Source organism: Symphalangus syndactylus, chromosome 5 (assembly GCF_028878055.3).
Source record: "Symphalangus syndactylus isolate Jambi chromosome 5, NHGRI_mSymSyn1-v2.1_pri, whole genome shotgun sequence".
Classification (NCBI taxonomy): domain Eukaryota; kingdom Metazoa; phylum Chordata; class Mammalia; order Primates; family Hylobatidae; genus Symphalangus; species Symphalangus syndactylus.
Window position 1 is genome coordinate 68,832,197 of NC_072427.2, and position 19,912 is coordinate 68,852,108.

The 19,912-nt window shown below is 38.7% G+C and overlaps 1 protein-coding gene across 4 annotated transcripts in view; it reads left to right on the forward strand.

Annotated features, from left to right (window-relative positions):
• Positions 1 to 13,846, forward strand: part of BMAL2 (basic helix-loop-helix ARNT like 2) — a 94,809-nt gene extending 80,963 nt beyond the window's left edge. For 3 of the 4 annotated variants that reach the window (XM_055280290.2, XM_055280287.2, XM_055280288.2), the window contains 3 exons: positions 4,385 to 4,463; positions 6,607 to 6,715; positions 9,217 to 13,846. In XM_055280290.2, the coding sequence (XP_055136265.2) occupies positions 4,385 to 4,463; positions 6,607 to 6,715; positions 9,217 to 9,353 (325 nt within the window). In that variant the 3' untranslated portion in view covers positions 9,354 to 13,846. The remainder of the gene's footprint in view (positions 1 to 4,384; positions 4,464 to 6,606; positions 6,716 to 9,216) is intronic. The other variant, XM_063640318.1, reaches the window with a different exon arrangement.
• Positions 13,847 to 19,912: the final 6,066 nt, after the last annotated feature.

The following is a 19,912-nucleotide window of genomic DNA, read 5'->3' on the forward strand; positions in this document are numbered from 1 at the left end:
ATAGTGGGGCACAGCAGTAGTCCCAGCTACTTGGGAGGCTGAGGTGGGAGGATCACTTGAGCCCAGGAGTTCAAGTCTGCAGTGAGCTAATCATTATCATTTTCCTACTGATTAGTGACATCAACTGCCTTTTCTTGTGCTTATTGGCCATTTGTATATTTTCTTTGGAGAAGTGTGCATTCAAGTCCTTTGCCCACTATTTAATCAAGTTGTTTGTTTTGTTGCTGTTGTTGAGTTGGGAGTTCTTCACATATTCTGGATATTAACCACTTAGCAGATATGTGATTGGCCAATATTTTCTCTCAGTCTTTGGGTTGCCTTTTTACTCTGTTGATCAGGCTTTTGATGTACAAAAGTTTTTAATTTTTATATACTCCAATTTATTTATTTATTTTCATTTGTTGACTGTGCTTTTGGTGTCATACCAAGAAATGGTTGCCACATCCAATGTCATGAGGCTGTTCTACTATTTCCTACTAAGAGTTTTATAGTCTTAGGTCTTAAGGTCCTATGTTTAGTCTTTGATCTCCTTTAAGTTAGTTTGTGTATATGGTGTAAGAGTCCAGCTTCATTCTTTTGCGTGTGGATAACCAGTTTTCTGATAGCATTTGTTAGAAAGACCATCCTTTTCCCATTGAGTGTTCTTGGCACCCTTAGTGAAAATTATTTGACCATATATGCTGCAAGGACGTTTTAAGAGAAGTGGAAATGGAGCTAAACATTGACAGCTGGGTACTATTAAATGCTCAGCATAAAGTAAGGAGGCACCTTAGGTAATGTCTGAAAGTAGGTAGAAGAAATCATAGTGGCTTCGGAAAACAAAGACTCAGTTGAGAGAGGAATTGAGTTGGTGAGCAGTGGGGGTTCTTAACTAAGGTAAAGTCAAGTAGTAGAGGGACTTAAATAACAGATTTCTGCCCAGGGAACTAATATGAAGGAAGCCAAGATACAGAAGATTAATCTGATTGTAAAGAGATGAGGGGAGAGGTAGTTTTCATCAGGCTAAGTGAGCAGGTATGATTTTAAAACATGAACAGGGGTGATATCAGATGCCAGCAAGATGGCACAATAGATTTCCAGAGTGAAGAAAACCCACAGGACTTATGGGACGCTTTCAAGAAAACCAATGTACACATGTGGGTGTCCCAGAAGGATAGAGAAAGTCATAGGCAAAGAGCTTATTAAAAACAAAACACACACACACACACACACACACACACACACACACACACACAAAATGGAAAATCCCCAAATTCAGAGAAGGGAATGTTCATTGAGCCCAGGAGTTCCAGATTCATGAAGCCCAAAGAACCCCAAATAGATTAAATATAAAGAGATCTTCACCAAGACACATTATAATCAAATTCTCAAAAGTCAAAGAAGGAGGGGGTTTTGAAAGCATGAAGAGAAAAAGCAACTGTCACATGCAAAAGAACCCACATAAGCTTTCAGCAGCTTCCTCAGCAGAAACCTTGCAGGCGGGGAGAGAATAGGATGATATATTCAAAGTGCTGCAAGAAAAAAAAAAAAAGCCAAGCAAGAATACTACATGTGGTAAGGCTGTCCTTCAGAAATGTAAGGTAGATAAGGACTTTTCCAGACAGAAAAAAGCTGTGGGAGTTAATCACCATGAGATCCGCCTTACAAGAATGCTAAAGGGAATTCTTCACGTTAAACTGAAAGGGGGCCAATTAACAAATGAAAATATAAAACTTTCTGTAAAGATAAGAATATAGTCAAATTCAAAATACTCTGATACCGTAATGGTAGTACATAAGTCACTTTGAATTCTAATAGAAAAGTTAAAAGACAAAAGTATTAAAAATAATTATAGCTACAATAATTTGTTAATGAATACATGATATGTAAAAGATATCAGTTGTGACATCAGTAACATAAAATGTGGAGAGAAATAAAGTGTAGAGTTTTTATGTGCAGCTGAAGTTAAATTATCAGCTTAAAATGTCCTGTTATAATGACAAGGTATTTTATGTAGGCTTCCTAATAACTACAAATAAGTTCTTTTTCCAAGAAAAAGAAAAAGGAATCAAAGCATACCACTACAAAAAAATCATCAAATCACAAAGGAAGACAGTAAGAGAGGAAGAATGGAATAAAGGAACTACAAAACAGAGAACAAGGAACAATATAGCCTAGTAGGTACTTTACTATCAGTAATTCCATATAAATGGATTAAATTATTCAATCAAAGACAGAGTGGCTGAATGGATTTAAAAAACAAGATCCAACTGTGTGCTGCCAACCAGTGACTCAATTTAGTTTTAAGGACACACATAGGCCAAAAGTGAAGGGATGGAAAAAGAGATTCCATCCAAATGATAACCAAGAGAGAACGGGGTGACCGTACTTATGTTAGACAGAATAGATGTCAAGTCAAAAACTGAGCTGGGCATGGTGGCGCACACCGGTAGTACTAGCCATTTGGAAGGATGACAGGAGGATCACTTAAGCCCAGGAGTTCAAGGCTGTAGTGCACTATTACCATACCTGTGAATGACCACTGCACTCCAGCATGGGCAACAGCAAGACCCCGTCTTGAAAAACACGCAAAAAAAACTCCCCTGCAAAACTGTCATGAGACAAAGAAGATCATTATATAATGATAAAGGGGTCAATTCAAGAGGATATAACAATTGAAAATATATATGCACCGTAACACTTGAACACCTAAATGTATAAAGCAAATAACCAAATTGAAGGGACAAATACACAGCAATACAATATTAGTAGGGGACCTCAAAACCTCAGTTTCAACAATGGATAGACCATTCAAACAACATCAATATGGAAACAGTAGACTTGACTAAAGACATGAACACTCCATCCGCTGGCAGCAGAATACACGTTCTTTTCAAGTGCACATGGAGCATTCTCCAGGATAAGTCATATATTAGGTCACAAAACAAGTCTTAAAAAATTTAAGAACATGGAAATCCTATCAAGTATCTTTTCTGGCCACAATGGTATGAAACTAGAAGTCAGCAACAAGAGGAAAATCAGAAAAGTCACAAATACGTGCAATTTAAACAACACATACCTCAACAACCAGTGGGTCAAAGAAGAAATCAAAGGGGAAATTTAAAAATCTTGAGGAAAATGAAAATGGAAACACAACATATCAAAACGTCTGGAATGCAGTAAAAAGCAGTTCTAAGAGGGACGTTTATAGCAATAAATACCTATGTTAAGAAAAAAACCCTAGCTTTACACCTCCAGGAGCTAGAAACGGTACAAACTAAGTCCAAAGTCAACGGAAGGAAGGAAATTATCAGAGCAGAAACAGATTGAATCAAGATTAGAAAAACAATAGAAATGACTGATGAAACTGAGTTGGGTTTTTGAAAAGATAAAATTGATAAACCTTTAGCCAGACTAAGAAAAAAAAGAGAGAAGTCTCAAATTATAACTAGTGACAATATGAATGAACTCGCAGTACATTATGCTAAGTGAAATAAGCCAAACACCGAATGAAACATACTGCATCATCTCTCTTACGTGCAGAATCTTAGAAAAAAAATGCTGACTAAATAAAAATAGAGTAGATAGGTGTTCACCAGAGGCAGGGAGGGCATGGAAATGGGGAGAAGTAAATCAAAAGGTACAAATTTGCCATTAGGTAGAATGAGTAAGTCTACAGATCGAATGTGCAGCATGGGAACTAACTAGAGTTAATAATGTTATATACTGAAGATTTGCTAGGAGAGTAGGTTTTAGGTGCTGTCAACATACACATACACACAGGTAGCTGTGGGAGGTGATGAATATGTAAATTTATTTAACTGCAGCAATCATTTTACTGTGTATATGTACAGTAAACCATCGTATTGTACACCTCAATGTCAACTACCTTCTTGGGAACACATAAAGACATAAAGTGGTGTTTATGCCATTTTGTTCTCTATGTATGTGTTTCATTGATTTTTACCTGAGGATGACCTATTATAGTAAAAATATGGCACATTTTCCACTTTAAAAAGGTTCCAGAATGTTAGTAAATCTTTCCTTACTCTTGGTTCTGCCATTTAGTATCTTGAGGAGGAGCTGATTTTTGACATGAGCACCTGTTTTAAACTGTGCTGTGTTATTCTATTAACACATGCTATCTTGACAGATGATACAATTTACTCAAGAGCTTTTACCTCAGAGCTTTGTTTTTCTATTTACCGTGGAGTGTTTTTCAGCATTCTATAGTCAAAAATAAGCCTGGCACTTAGTAAGTCAGTCTAATTGTGAAACCTGCTATGATACTCAGTTTCAAGTTCCTCACTGTGTTTTTATCAGTAGATTATTATGTATTTAGAGGAGAAAATTTCCTTCTAAAATATGTAAAAATTAAAAATGTTTTATGTATCACTTTTTAAAGGTTACAGTCTTCTTCATACCTTGATGATTCGAATCCAACAGATTTAATGAAAGATACTCATACTGTAAACTGCAGGAGTGTAAGTATACTTGTAAATGATAATATTCATGAAATAAATGAAAAATAAAATTTGCCCCTTGTTGATTATCTCTTTTAAGAAAAGAAGCCATTCTGTCAAAAAAAAACATGAACCCATTTTGATCACTCAGTGATTTTTAAGTGGCTTTGTGGAATAGTAGTTAAGAATGAAGTTGCTGGAAGCGTAGTATCTGAGTCCAAGTTATGACACTTACTGGGACATAACCTCAGGCTTTTACTTAAACTCTCTGTGCCTCAATTTTCTCATTCATAAAGTAGGAATAATAATATCACTGATCTCCTCAAGGATTGTCAGAATTAAGAGCTTAAATACATAAACAAAAACTCTTAGAACAGTGCCTAGCACACAGTAAGTGCTAAATAAATGGTAGCTCTTATTATCGTTATTGTAATAGGTTCCAATTTAGTAGATTAAATCTACTCCTTGAGGTTCGAAAAAAAAAGTTTAAATGATATAAGCCACAAGATAAATACCACATATTACTTAATTCAATTGAACAAATACTAGCTATTTGAAATGCATTATTGTATACACAAAAATTACTAAACCTAGTGCTATCCGGAAGACTAAAATACAATATAATTCTAATTTAGCACAGACAACAAAAAGCTCTAAAGCAGGTATGTAAATCAAGCAGTATAAGACTACAGGAGAAAAGAGAAATTTTATCTGACCAGGGACAAACAGAAACTTGAAAATACAAATATCAGAGCCAGGCATGGTGGCTTGTGCCTATAATCCCAGCTACTCAGGAGGCTGAGATGGAAAGATCACTTGAGGCCAGGAGTTCAAGACTGGCCTGGGCAATATAGTGAGACCTCCTTTCTAAAAAAGATTTTTTAAAATACTAGCCAGACATGGTGGCACATGCCTGTAATCCCAGCTACTGCAGGAGGCTGAGGCAGGAGGATCACTTGAGCCCAGAAGTTTGAGGCTGAAGTGAGCTATGATCACACCACTGCACTAGCCTGAGCGGCAGACTGCAACTATCTAAAAGCAAAAAAAGAAAATATAAATGTCATGTCTTTTTACACAAATATCATGTCTTCTGCTTTATTATTCATTTTTTTCATACAGTTAGCATGTGTTTATTAGGTATCCATTTTGCGCAAGGCAGTATGCGAGAAACAGATTTATGTGGTAGTAAAAATGTCTAAGTAGTGTACGTTATGTAAGCATTCTATAGATAAAGTGTGTCAACTTGAGACAATATAGGCAAATGATTTCCTGTTTTATGAGCTACATGGATTATTAGATTGTTTGGCTTGTAACTATATAACAGTATAAGAACTTTTCAGTAACAGCATTTGGTTTAATGTTTCCTACTCCAAAGCAGTATTTCCCATAGTAGTTTTATATGAGGTATAGTTTTGCCATCATTTTATAAAAACAGAAATAAACTTTGACCCCAAGCATTTGTGGCCATGAACTTTTTCTTCTTCATCCAAAACTTTTCCTTACATATGCACCTTCAGTTATGGCTCTTCAGAATACAGGCTTTGGAGTCAGGTAGACTTGAGTTAGAATCATGGCTTCAACACCTTGGGCAAGATATCCTCTTTAGGCCTCAGATTTATGATGTGTAATATAGCTGCCTCACGGTATCTGAGAAATGAGATGAGATGATGCAGGTGGAGAGCTTGGCACATGGTACTCGGGAAAAGCAAGCTTCCATATTGATGATGGCAGTTGTAGCACGGGTGGCAGGCCCATGTCTGATAACTGCTAAAAAGTATTTATCTTGGCCGGGCGCGGTGGCTCACACCTGTAATCCCAGCACTTTGGGAGGCCGAGGCGGGCAGATCATGAGGTCAGGAGATCGAGACCATCCTGGCTAACACGGTGAAACCCCATCTCTACTAAAAATACAAAAAATTAGCCGGGTGTGGTGGCACACGCCTGTAATCCCAGCTACTTGGGAGGCTGAGGCAGGAGAATCGCTTGAACCCAGGAGGTGGAGGTTGCAATGAACCGAGATTATGCCACTGCACTGCAGCCTGGGCAACACAGCGAGCCTCCATCTCAAAAAAAAAATAAAATAAAAAGTAAAAATAAATAAATAAATGGAGTGTCCTTATTATAGTAGGAACCTCACTGTTTGTTACTCTGGCTGTCTTTTCAGATGTCAAATAAGGAGTTGTTTCCACTAAGTCCTTCTGAAATGGGGGAGCTAGAGGCTACCAGGCAAAACCAGAGTACTGTTGCTGTCCACAGCCGTGAGCCACTCCTCAGTAAGTTTGCTTTGGGAACTGCTGACCATTTTCATTTATCAAAACACCCCTCTTAATCACTATGTTTTCAGGCACAGGAAATTTGTAGAGAAGCAGATAGTTTTAAAACTAAGGTTTTTTTCAGTTGGGCACATTGGCTCACACCTGTAATCCCAGCACTTTGGGAGGCCAAGGCAGGAGGATTGCTTGAGGCTAGAAGTTCAAACCAGGCCTGGCACACGTAGCAATAACCCATCCCTATGAAAAAAAAATTGTTTTAATTAGCTAGGCATGATGGCTCATATCTATAGTCCTAGGTACTTAGGAGGCTAAGGCAGGAGGATTGCTTGAGCCCAGGAGTTCAAGGCTGCAGTGAGCTGTAATTGTACCACTGCACTCCAGCCTGGGTGACAGAGTGAGACCTTGTCTCAAAAAAATAAGTAAATAAATAAATTTTTTTTCGTTCAAAATTCTAAATAACAATAGTACTCAATCTTAAAATGGATGCTACCATTGCCTGGGCATGATGGCTCATGCCTGTAATCCCAGCACTTTGGGAGGCTGAGGCAGGCGAATCATGAGGTCAGGAGTTCGAGACCAGCCTTGCCAACATGGTGAAACCCCATCTCTACTGAAAATACAAAAAATTAGCTGGGCGTAGTGGCAGGCACCTATAATCCCAGCTACTCAGGAGGCTGAGACAGGAAAATCACTTGAACCTGGGAAGTGGAGGTTGCAGTGAGCCAATGTCGTGCTGCTGCACTCCAGCGTGGGCAGCAGAGCAAGACTCCATCTAAAAAAACAAAAAGGATGTTACTTAATGGTTCTGTCATTAAGAATTCAGTTATCAATGGAATCAGCTATGAGTATTGGTAAATACACAATTTAATTAAAACCAAGGTATTTCTATCTAGGAAAAACAGGTCCATTCTCAAGAATTACCAAGAATTCATAAAGGATAGAAGTCAAAAAAGTTTAAGATGTAATCATTCATTTCAACAGTGTTTATGCAAAGTCCAGATCAAGTAAATTGAGTGACGTGGTATTTTAGTCTGTTTTATGCTGCTATAACAGAATACCACAGATGGAGTAATTTGTAATAAACAGAAATTGTTTGGCTCACAGTTCTGGGGACTGGGAAGTCCAAGAGTATAGTGCAGGCACCTTATGAGGACCTTCATGCTTCATCTTCACATAGTGGAAGGCAGAAGGGCAAGAGAGGGTAAGAGCAAGAAAGCAAGATGTGGGAAAACTCACTTTTATCACAGACTCACTCTTGAGATAACTAACCAACTCCCATGATAATGACAGTCCATTCATGAGCGCAAAGGCCTCATTCATGAGCGCAAAGGCCTCATGACCTAATCACCTTGTATCAGGCCTCACTTCTCAACACCATTGCATTGGGGATTAAGTTTCCAACACGTGAATTTTAGTGGACAAATTCAAACTATTGTATATAGTTTCATATCCTCCATGACTGACATTGGTCTGCTAAAGCATACACTAAAGAGAAGCAAAGGACTTGAAGGAATTTGGATATCCACTTTAAACACACATAGAGTCATATATTTATTATCTGAAGTTCCACTGTACTTTGACACATATATCCAAACCTTTGGTTAGTCTTTATCTGCATTTTAACCCTCAATTTCTAGAACCTTTTATCTCTAAATTAATTTTCATCTCCATGGTTCCTACTTACTTCCTTTTTCAATAAAAATCTGATTTCTCTCTCTTTTATAAGAAAATTCCAAATCTTTAGAAGATGCTTTTGTCTCAGGCTTCTCGTTTCAGTATTAAACAGATAGGGTTTTTTCACAAGCAGATTAAATTTTCTCCTTCCAGGGTTTACACACACACACACACACACACACACACACACACTAAATCCCCTAGCTTCCTTCCAGCTCTCTGAGAGTCTGTACCCTTTAGCAGTGTAATTTCCTATTAGAAAACTCATAGACTAGCTTACTTCTCTGTAGCAGATGAATTAGGCGCAATTTATCTGACAGAAGATTGTTATAAAACTAGGTGGCCGGGCGCGGTGGCTCATGCTTGTAATCCCAGCACTTTGGGAGGCTGAGGTGGGCGGATCATGAGGTCAGGAGATCGAGACCACGGTGAAACCCCGTCTCTACTAAAAATACAAAAAAAAAAATAAGCCGGGCATGGTGGCGGGCGCCTGTAGTCCCAGCTACTCGGAGAGGCTGAGGCAGGAGAATGGCGTGAACCCAGGAGGCGGAGCTTGCAGTGAGCCAAGATTGCATCACTGCACTCCATCCTGGGCGACAGAGCGAGACTCCGTCTCAAAAAAAAAACAAAAAACTAGGTAACCCATTTAAAAATATATCAGCCGTCTGCAGCTTAAGATATATACTTTGCCTTCAAAAATACATTTTATGGTTTTCTAGCCTTGCTTTGCCAATTTTTATCACAATCATTCTTTAACCTCAAAATGTGTGAAATGTATGACTTTATTGATCACCTTTACTTACACAGGCCTGTATTTTAATTCATAGGTGATGGTGCACAGTTGGATTTTGATGCCCTATGTGACAATGATGACACAGCCATGGCTGCATTTATGAATTACTTAGAAGCAGAGGGGGGCCTGGGAGACCCTGGGGACTTCAGTGACATCCAGTGGACCCTCTAGCCTTTGATTTTTAACTCCAAAAATAAGAAACATTTTAAAGCATTTCATTTACGAAAAACTGTCTCAACTATTCTTAAGTACTGTATTGATATTGTTTGTATCTTTTATTAATGTTCTACCAATTTTTATAGATTTGCATCTTCCTGTCACAGGGATGTGGGGAAATATGTTTTCCTCCCAAGAGAACCAAGTTTATTATAGACTCCTTTATTCAGTGAAATGGCTTATAATCCACTAGTTGCCATATTTTTGCTAAAATATTTCTAACCAAGAATACTACTTACATATTGTTTTGGCTTTGTTTTATTTTTGATGCAGTTTTTTTTAGTTGAGGTAATGTAATATATTGATATTTTCCTTTGTGTCTAAGATTCATTTATAATCGTAGGTTTGTATAATTTGGAACATTTTCCATTCCTTGCAAATTTCCTTAATCGAGGATAGGGCTTACACACTTTAGGAAAACAGTGAGTACTTGAACATTTAAAGGGACAGTGCAATTTATAGTCATAATCACATTGAATACTGTATTTGATCTTTGGAGACAGGCAAGCACAGAGCTGGGATACTTATGCTCAGTTGAGCACTTTAAGATGAATTTTAAGTGAGATGATTTCTTACTTGAAACTCAGAAAGTCAAAAGAGTTTCAGCTTTCCTTACAGAAAAGGAAGGATCTTGGGCCCAAGATCTTGGGGATTAACCTTTGCATATAAGATTTACTCTTAATAGGCCAGACGTGGTGGCTCACACCTGTAATCCCAGTACTTTGGGAGGCCGAGGCAGGCAGATCACTTGAGGTCAGGAGTTCAAGACCAGCCTGGCCAATATGGTGAAACTCCGTCTCTACTAAAAATACAAAAAAAATTACCCGGGCACTCACTCTTGAGGTAACTAACCAACTCCCACAATAATGGCAGTCCATTCATGAGCACAAAGGCCTCATGACCTAATGGCACACACCTGTAATCCCAACTACTTGGGAGGCTGAGGCGAGAGGATTGCTTGAACCTGGGAGGCAGAGGTTGCAGTGAGCCGAGATCGCACCACTGCACTCCAGTCTGGGCAACAGAGTGAGACTTCATCTCAAAAAAAAAAAAAAATTTAATATAATCACTGAAGATCTCTATTATAGATAGATTAGGTTTTTGACATTGAAAACGTACTTAGGGATAGATTCATCCTAAAGGAAAAAAGTAGGCCCGGGCAGATTAAATGTCTTGTGTAAAGTCACACATTAAATTCATAGAATTTTAAATGTTTAATGTATATAAACCAGTTTCTTTATACACATTTGGGAAAACATTGGTCTCACAGGTTAAATGATTAACTAACTGACCCAGGAGCTCGTTGTAGCTTTCTAGGTAATTAGGCAATTATAGTTATTATTGCCTGTAACCAAAGGTAATAAAACAAATGACAAGTACATTTTTAAAATTAGGAGGCAATGAGAAGTAATTTAAAACCGATTTTCTAGTTATAATTTAAAATTTGGAGAGCATTTTTAACAGTAATTAATCCAGAGGTGGCTCAAATTGAGTATAAGAATTAAGATTATTTAAAATACTGCATGTCTACCTTCTCGGGGATCATACTTTATAACACTTTCTGCTTCAGTAGCTCTTCGTAGCTTGCCAAGTGTGGCCCCATATATTCTCTCTTGTGCCTCGCAAATGAAAGTCAGATAGGCTGGGAACTCATGGGGCAGCCCTCAGACTTCAATGTGGGCTTCCAATCCAGTTTCCTGTTCTATATGGTGCTACATCTTTGCAGCAAATTTCCCTCAGAGCCCCTCGCCGAAAGAAAGCATTATTTTGACCCTGTATGCTATTTCTTTAGCTGTAGGTGATAGATTAGAACTTCTGTCAGACACGTTAATGACAAACATACCAACAGACAATAATCAAAAGCAAATAATTTCCTTCAAGTGTGGAATGTGCGGGGGCTGCATGGGCAAGGATGTATTGGCACACTGTCCTCTTGAACTGATAGTGTCCCAGCAATGTTGGAGGGTTGGCACCATTCCTGGTCCGACACTTGAGGACCTGAGAGACATCAGGTTTAGAATGAGCCAAAGAAATCCTACAAGATGGGGAGAATTGGTGTGCAGCAGCCTAAGCATTATAGTTAAGTCTAAAGAAGTATGAAAGATCCCCTGTGTTGTCCAAATTGGGCAGAGGGGCCTGCCTACCAATATCACTTTTTAGGGGACTGAACTATTGCAGGTTAGACGTGGCTTCCAAAGAGTCTGCCTAAGCCAGGGGTGGCAGGGTAGGCCATCATGGCTGGATGGCCTCAAAAGCAGATGGGGGCAGACCAGCCCTCGTGATGCCAGGATTTGAGAGGCAGAGTTTCTAGAGGCAGACCAGTGCTGCCTCGCACAGTGGCAGTTTTTTCTCTTTGCAAGAGGAGGGGTTGTTCAATTCCATAGATCAGTGGGCAGATAGCCAGTTGAATACTCTGTGCATGGTTTGATCCTTTATTAGTTCGCTCTAATATTTTTCTGTAGATCCTTTTGTCCTGGACTCAGAATCTAATCCATGCATCGTATGATACCGTAGCTCTCCTAAGGTTTGTGTTTCCTTCAAAATGTTTTCGTTTTCTTCAACTAAATTTGATTTTTGCTGTTAGAAGTGACATATTTTTATGGTATACACTATGTTACTTTTTTCTCCGCAAATCAATTTTTTGAATTTTCGTGAGAAAGAATATATCTACAAATTGCATGAAAGTATCATAAAAACAGTACTGTAGACTTTTTTTTTTTTTTTTTTTTTGAGACGGAGTCTCACTCTATCACCCAGGCTGGAGTGCAGTGGCGCGATCTCGGCTCATTGCAAGCTCCGCCTCCTGGGTTCACGCCATTCTCCTGCCTCAGCCTCCTGAGCAGCTGGGACCACAGGTGCCCGCCACCACACCCGGCTAATTTTGCTTTGTATTTTTAGTAGAGACGGGGTTTCACCATGTTAGCCAGGATGGTCTCGATCTCCTGGCCTCGTGATCTGCCCTCTTCGGCCTCCCAAAGTGCAGGGATTACAGGCATGAGCCACTGCGCCCGGCCTACTCTACACTTTTTTTTAACGCTAAGAATTACCACTACAATAATGTAGTGAAGTGGGAAGAGTGCCTCTAATCAGAAGACCCTGTTGAGGCTGAATTTAGCTGTGTGACCTCATGCAAGCCATTTAAACTCTCTGTGCCTCAGCTTCCTCATTTTTAAAAGGAGGCTTGATCTCTGTGTTTACTTCCAGCTCTGATTCTGGGATTCTAATCCACAGGACTTGGGTGTTAGGTTGGAACCTAGAACTGTGCTGTCCAGTGCAGTAGCCACTGGCCACGTGTGGCTACTGAGCACTTGCAATGTGGCTAGTACAAAGTGAGGTGTGCTGTCAATGTGAGATACATACCAGATTTTGAAGACTAGTATTACCAAAAGAATGTAAAATGTCACATTAATAATTTTATATTCATTACATGTTCAAATGATATTTTGGATATACTGAATTAAAACATTAAAATTAGTTCTACTTGTATCTTTCTACTTTTTTAATGTGGCTAGAAGAAAATAAAATTATTCATGTGGCTCAGATTATGTTTCTATTGGACAGCACTGCTCTAGAACATTATATTAAGTGGTTATTATTGAAGTAGACCAAAGTTTATACCATAAGGATATTTTTCCTTAAATACCGTGTTTGAAGAACAATTATTTATTGATCCTTGAATCTGTAAGATCAAATACCAAGTCTCTATTCGTGTTACCAAATTTAAACTTTTGAAAATAATAAACTTTAAAATATCAGATATGTTATTACAGGATGATACTTGGAATCAAGTGAAATGAGTATATGGTCATCACTAAATTTAGAAATCTATTGCGAGGCCGGGCGCGGTGGCTCACGCTTGTAATCCCAGCACTTTGGGAGGCCGAGGCGGGCGGATCACGAGGTCAGGAGATCGAGACCACAGTGAAACCCCGTCTCCACTAAAAAAATACAAAAAATTAGCCGGGCGTGGTGGCGGGCGCCTGTAGTCCCAGCTACTCGGAGAGGCTGAGGCAGGAGAATGGCGTGAACCCGGGAGGCGGAGCTTGCAGTGAGCCGAGATTGCGCCACTGCACTCCAGCCTGGGTGACAGAGCGAGACTCCGTCTCAAAAAAAAAAAAAAAAAAAAAAAAAAAAAAAAAAATCTATTGCGAAACAGAAAGACAAACAGGAAAGTACAGAATAGAGACTTTTAGTAAATAAATGGAATTTAAAGGGAAGTGTTTATTTACAGTGTCACAACAGAAAAGGATGTCTTTGTCGTCAAAGTCTTTGAGGGATCTCTGTAAAATCTGGGTCACAGGTACAAGAAATAGCCAATATTTAGTTCCCAGACCATGTTTAGTAGTGTCCAGTTTCAGATCATGCTGCCAAGAGGTATCTCCCCCTCAGGTAGGTCATCACTGAGCTCTGGGATTGGAGACTCATACTTGCCCAGCACAATGTTATGGGCAGACAGGCCGACATCTATGATTAGCTAGAAGCCATAAAGAAAAGCTGCTAAGTGGCCCCTAGGTGCCACTTTTCCGTTTTTATAATGCTTTCATTAGCAGATCTTTTTTTTCCAAGCTCCATGGGGCCTATGAGAAGCATTTATGATTTTCGTGCCTACAATAAGTCAGCCTGTCTGGTGTGAGTGGTTTTATGAGAAATGCTTTCCAAGGGAGGTCTAGGAAGATCCTGAGACATAAGAACTTTGGCTTAGGGAGCTTTCCAGCTGTGGTGCCAATAAAAACGGACCTGGAAAGAAAACCTGTCCAGCACAGAATATGCTTTCTGAACTCACTTGAGAGTGTATGGTGTATGTCACTTCTCATATATTCTTGAGTTTAGATTTGTCTTTTATACAATTTTTAGCTCTTTTCCAGTTCACTTGCGCTTATCTGTATATTGGTACTTTTAAATTTTTGTGGTAAATAATGAAAAGAGTGAAATTATATTTTGTAATTACTCATTTGTAGTTTTTTTTTTTTAATTTAATAAACTTCCTTCAAAAAGTGCGCCCTTAACTACTTTCTAATGTGGAAACATAGATTAAGGAAACCATCCAGTGCCCTGAAACCACTGGGCAGAGGGGTACATTGAACTCTGTTACTATATATATTTCTGGGTGTGTTCCCCAGGGTATACTAACTGCTGTAACAACTCCAAAATCTCAATGGTTTAACCAGTAAAGGTTTCCTTGTGCTCACATCAGACTCCAACGTCATCAGCCTTATCTGTCCCTCTGACTCTCTCCTCCTCCCTTTCTGCCTCTTCCTCATTCCATCCCTCAGCTTTGCTTTTCTATGAGCTGGTTTTATCTTCCGGTGGACCCTCTCCGCATAATGACACTCAGAAGTTCCAAGCGTGTATTGTTCTTATACCTGACAATTTCAATGGAAAGGGAGCCTCTCTATTTCCTAGTAATTCACACGCAAATATGCATTGACTGGGCCTCTGGATCAACTTGGTCTACCTGGACTTTCTGTTCTGTGGCTGTAGTATCTACACTAATTCTAGGGAGTCAACCATCATGAATTACAAGGTTCTATCGTCCCTTCTGCAGATAACCCTGTCCTCCCTCTGGCCCCAGGCTGTCTGGCTGTTGGCATCTGACACCTTTTCCTCTTCAAGGATGCCTTTAAAGTTTATTTTAATTTATTTAATCGGAATTAAAATGTTAGGAAGGGAAGGCAAAATAAGCAGTAGGTTCTTTACAGGTCAACAGGCTGGAATATACAGATTGGCCAGGCTGTGATACGTGCCAGCCTTGGGTTGAAGGTTGGCGAGGCAGCCCTGTTGGAATCTGAGGATCTCCCGTGGGAATCTTCCAACACATTGGACTCTCCTCTTCCCCAGGTCTCCCGCTGCCAGCACAAGAGGCTGTGAAGGTGAAGAGGATACAGATTTAAGAGATTAGTATTACAGAAGGAGGATGGCAAGAACTTGAGGACCAATTGCATATGGGAAATGTTGAAGCAAAAGCAGTAAATAATGACTCAAGTTTCTGGCCCCAGGGGTCTGGACTGCAGTGCTGTTCAAGAGGTAAGAGTTACACGAGGAGAGACAACTTTGGGGTAGAAGATGCATCAGTTCTAGACAAATTGTGTTCATCCAGGTGATGTCTAGTAGATAGTTGGATATGTGAGTATGGAGGATGGGAGAGAGATCTGAGATGAGCGGCACACTGAAGCTTTTGAGCCTCAGTTTCTTCATTCGTAAAGTAGACTTCATTTGTAAATACCCTTGCAGGGCTTTAGTGAGGATTAAATTAGCTTACGTAAAGTGCTTACACATCGTCTGACAGTAATTTTAACAATGATCATTATATGTTAATTTATAAGCTCTACAGTATGATAAATGTTGGAAATTAGTGTTATAGAGAAGCTTCATAATTAAGTTAGTAAAAAATTCCTGAGACTATATATAGCAAACAAATATATAAGTAGTATAACAGTAATTTAAGCCTTGCAAAAGTTTAACCCAAATAACAGTAGAAATTCATAACCAATGGGAAAGTGTTAAGTACCTAGAGAACCCAACTGAGGTAGGGTGTTCGGGAAGACGTATACCTACAGCACAAAGAGGTAAACAATTTTGTTTGCTAAGGGGGACATCTATAAGGCATTTGAAAAGAAAGTTCAAATGGTTCCTAATAAATGACATCATTTGTTTCAATGTAAGCACTTATTTATCCTGTACTATGCTCTTAGAGACAATTGAAAATGCCACAGTCCCTGCTCTTAAGAGACCACAGTTTGGTAGAAAGCCAGTGGAGAGCAGTAACTATAGAATGTGATAGCTGCTATTTTAAAGGGATGTGCAAAGTGCTAATAGAGTATGGGAAGGTCAGGCTTTAACTTTGCTTGTGAAGAGTCATCAAAGTATGTTATACTCTGGCAGTTTTTTCCTATTTGTCCAGCCCAATGGTGCTCAAATTTAGTTGCATCAGAATTACATGGAGGACTTGTTAAAACACAGATTATGGGTCTCCTCACGGCCATAATTTCTGATTCAGTTGGTCTGACTTGGAGCTTGAGAATTTGCATTTCCAGTAAGTTGTCATGTGATGCTGAGGCATCTGGCCTGGGGACCACACTTTGAGAACCGCTGATCTTGCCATTCACAAACAACAAATGGACGTATCCACAGATCTCTTATTCTAAGGCTCTTCTGAGGAAAGTAGGGTAGGGAACAGAGGGCCTCAGGGTGGACAGAACCTACTGCTTATTTTGCCTTCCCTTTATAACATTTTAATTCTGATTAAATACATCAAAATGAACTTTAAAGGCACCCTTGAAGGGGAAAAGACACCAGAAATAGCCAACAGCCAGACAGCCTGGGGCCAGAGAGCGGAAGGGGTTATCTGCAGAAGGGACAACAGAACCTCTTGTAATTCATGATGGTAATGTAATGATGTAATTCATGATACACCTAGAATTGGTGTAGGTACAGCAACCACACAGCAGGCTCTTCTTGCCTGCTGCCCAGATAGAACCGATTTATCAAGATGGGGAAATTGCAATAAAGAGTTTAATACACGCAGAGCCAAGTAAATGGGAGACTGGAGTTTTATTGTTACTCAAATCAGCCATCCCCAAAATTTAAAGGTGACAGTTTGTTAAAGATACTTCGGCCAGTAGAAGGCTAGGGAATGGGGAATGCTGATTGGTCGTGTTGGGGATGAAATCATAGGGGGTTGAAGCTGGTTTTTCTTGCTGTCTTCTGTTCCTGGGTGGGATCGCAGAACTAGTTGAGCCGGATTACCCTTGTGGGTGACACCAGTTGGTTCGTCAGAAACATCTCTGAACACCAATGTTAGGTTTTACAATAGTGATGTCATCCACAGGAGCAATTGGGGAGATTGGGAATACTCCTGAGCCATAATTTCTAATCTTGTAAATAATTTGTTAGTTTTACAAAGGCAGTCTGGTCCCCAGGCAAGGAGTGGTTTTGTTTCAGGGAGGGGCTGTTAGCATCTTTGTTTCAAAGTTAAACTATAAACTAAATCCCTCCCAAAGTTAATTCAACCTACACCCAGGAATGAACAAGGACACCTTGGAAGTTAGAAGCAAGATGGAGCTGGTTAGGTCAGATTTCTATCACTGTCATAATTTTCCTATGTCAGATTTTTCTCACTGTCATAATTTTTGCAAAGGCACTTTCAGTATGTGAGCCTCAATCTTCTTGTTTGGCTGTTTTGGTTGTTTTTTGTTGAGGAGGGGAGGCAAGGTGGAGAAAGCTGTGTCACACTTTTTTAATCTTAATCTTGGCCACCTTTTTTTTTTTTTTTTAAATACTCAGCCACTAGTCACTGTGGAGGACTCTGTCCATTGCTTAAGGCATTGTGTGTTGAGGGAGTCAGTAAAGAGTTGTCTTAAATTCTTGTCCAGCTGTGTGCCTCTGGCCTTGGAATTACAGTTTCTTCGACACTCCTAGCTCCTGGCTGACTTTAAGGCAATGCTTCTCACATTTACTCCTGTCCAGGAGGAAATCTGTTACAGTTTACCTTGGGGGTAAATACATCAAATAAATTTACTTTTTTTTTTTTTTTTTTTTAACAAAACTACACTAAAAGGAGATGCCTAGATTACATAAACTTAAAACTTAATAGAGCCCTTGAAAATTTTATTTAATACTTTGTTGACTGAGCAATCACCCAAAAGGCTTCCCATCTACCAGAAGGGACATGTAGACCAATATCACATAATTAGCTGATGATTAAATTATTTGGGAGCCCATAAATGTTCAGTTTGATTCAGCGAAGGTCAAGCAAAACACAGTTATAGTGTCTGAAATATCTATTCTTGAGGGAGAAAATGGACACATAGATGATATGTAAAATAATTAAAACAGGAGTAAAAAGACACTATTTCTTTGTAGTAACGTATTAGTAGCAGATTGCATTTTTAATTGTTTTTTCTGATTGTAAAAGAACTTTACATTCATTTTTGGAAAATTCAGGATTATATAAAGGTGCTAAGAAGAAAATAAAAATCACCTAATAAAAAATTTTACCACCTAGTGAAAAATCATAGTCAACACTTGGGTAGTCTTTCTCTTTTTTCAAGGCCTTTATATTCTAATGATTTTTTTAAAGTTAGAATCCTACTGTTTAATACAAAAAAGAATAATAAAATTGTACAAAGTAACACATATATTGGTTAGAAGTCAGATAGCATTTGAAGTCATAAAATTAGAAAAAAAAAAAAAATAGTCCCCACCTTAGCCCTAATTCTTGTTCTCCAGAGCAACCACTTACACCTTTTTTTAGCTGATTATCATATTTATAGTTATGTTTCTAAGTATGCTTTTATTGTCACTTCATGAATGGCCCAGAATGAGTATAGAATAGGAAGTCAACAATTCATTTAAATATTTCTTTATTATGAAGCATTTAGGATGTCGGAAAGTTTTACTATTATGCGTAATATGACAGCTAACATCCTTCTACACACATACATGCTGTACACCTCTCTCCTGTTGTTTAGAATGAATTTCTTGGAGTGCAATTGCCAAATCAAAATTGCCCAATTGCCATAAAAAAGTTTGCATTCAGCATTCTTTCCAGAGTTAATTTTATGTGGTTAAATATGTTGATTTTTCTTGCTTAATTTCTTTGTTTTTATGCTTAGGAGGGAAAACTTCTCCACCCCAAGATCAAATAAACACACACCTCAGTTTCCTTCTAGGTGTCTTGTGGTTTCGTAGTTTATACTGAAGTCTTTGATCTAGCTGAAGTTTATTTTGGCCTATAATAAGATACAGGAGTCTATTTTTCTTTCCAAAATATTATGTCCTTTCTCCACAACTCTTCAGTGACTAGTCCTTTCTTTTCCCACTGATTTGAAATGTTGCCATTACCATCGATTAAGTTCTTGTATATTCTGGTACTCGTTTTGAAATGAAGTAATGGTGGTGGTGGGCAGGGAGCTGAATTAACGTGATTGTCTGTTTTTTCACCAGTACCAAACTGTTTAAGTTAATAAACACAGTAGAGTTTGATACTGATCTTTCCATTATGTGATAGTATATCACTTTTTCTTCTCTTATTTTCTGAAAAGTGTTCAAAATATAAAATATAGTTCTGTATATTTTGTTTATAAAATATAAGATAACAGAGGGAATAGTGGCTTTTTCTGACTGTAACATTTCCTTTTAAAGTTTTTAATTTATCAGACTACCCGTCAATCACTTCCATCAATGAGGCAGGAGAATTGCTTGAACCCAGGAGGTTCCACTGTGTTAGAACCAAACTTTCAGGAACAGTTTGGCTGTGTTAGCATTCCTTTAAACTTTTGTTATATATAGAAATCTAATTCCAACATGTTTATTCTTGGAACCATCTGCCCAATGCTGCAATTTGAATTCTCTTGCGTTGTTGAAATTTTGAGGGAATAAGAATAAAATCGAACCTTTATTAAATACTTACTGTGGCTGGCACAGTTCCTAAGCTTATTACATGTATTAATGTAAGCCTCCTAACAATCCTGAAGATAAATGCTGGTATTATCCCCCATTTTACACACAAGCAA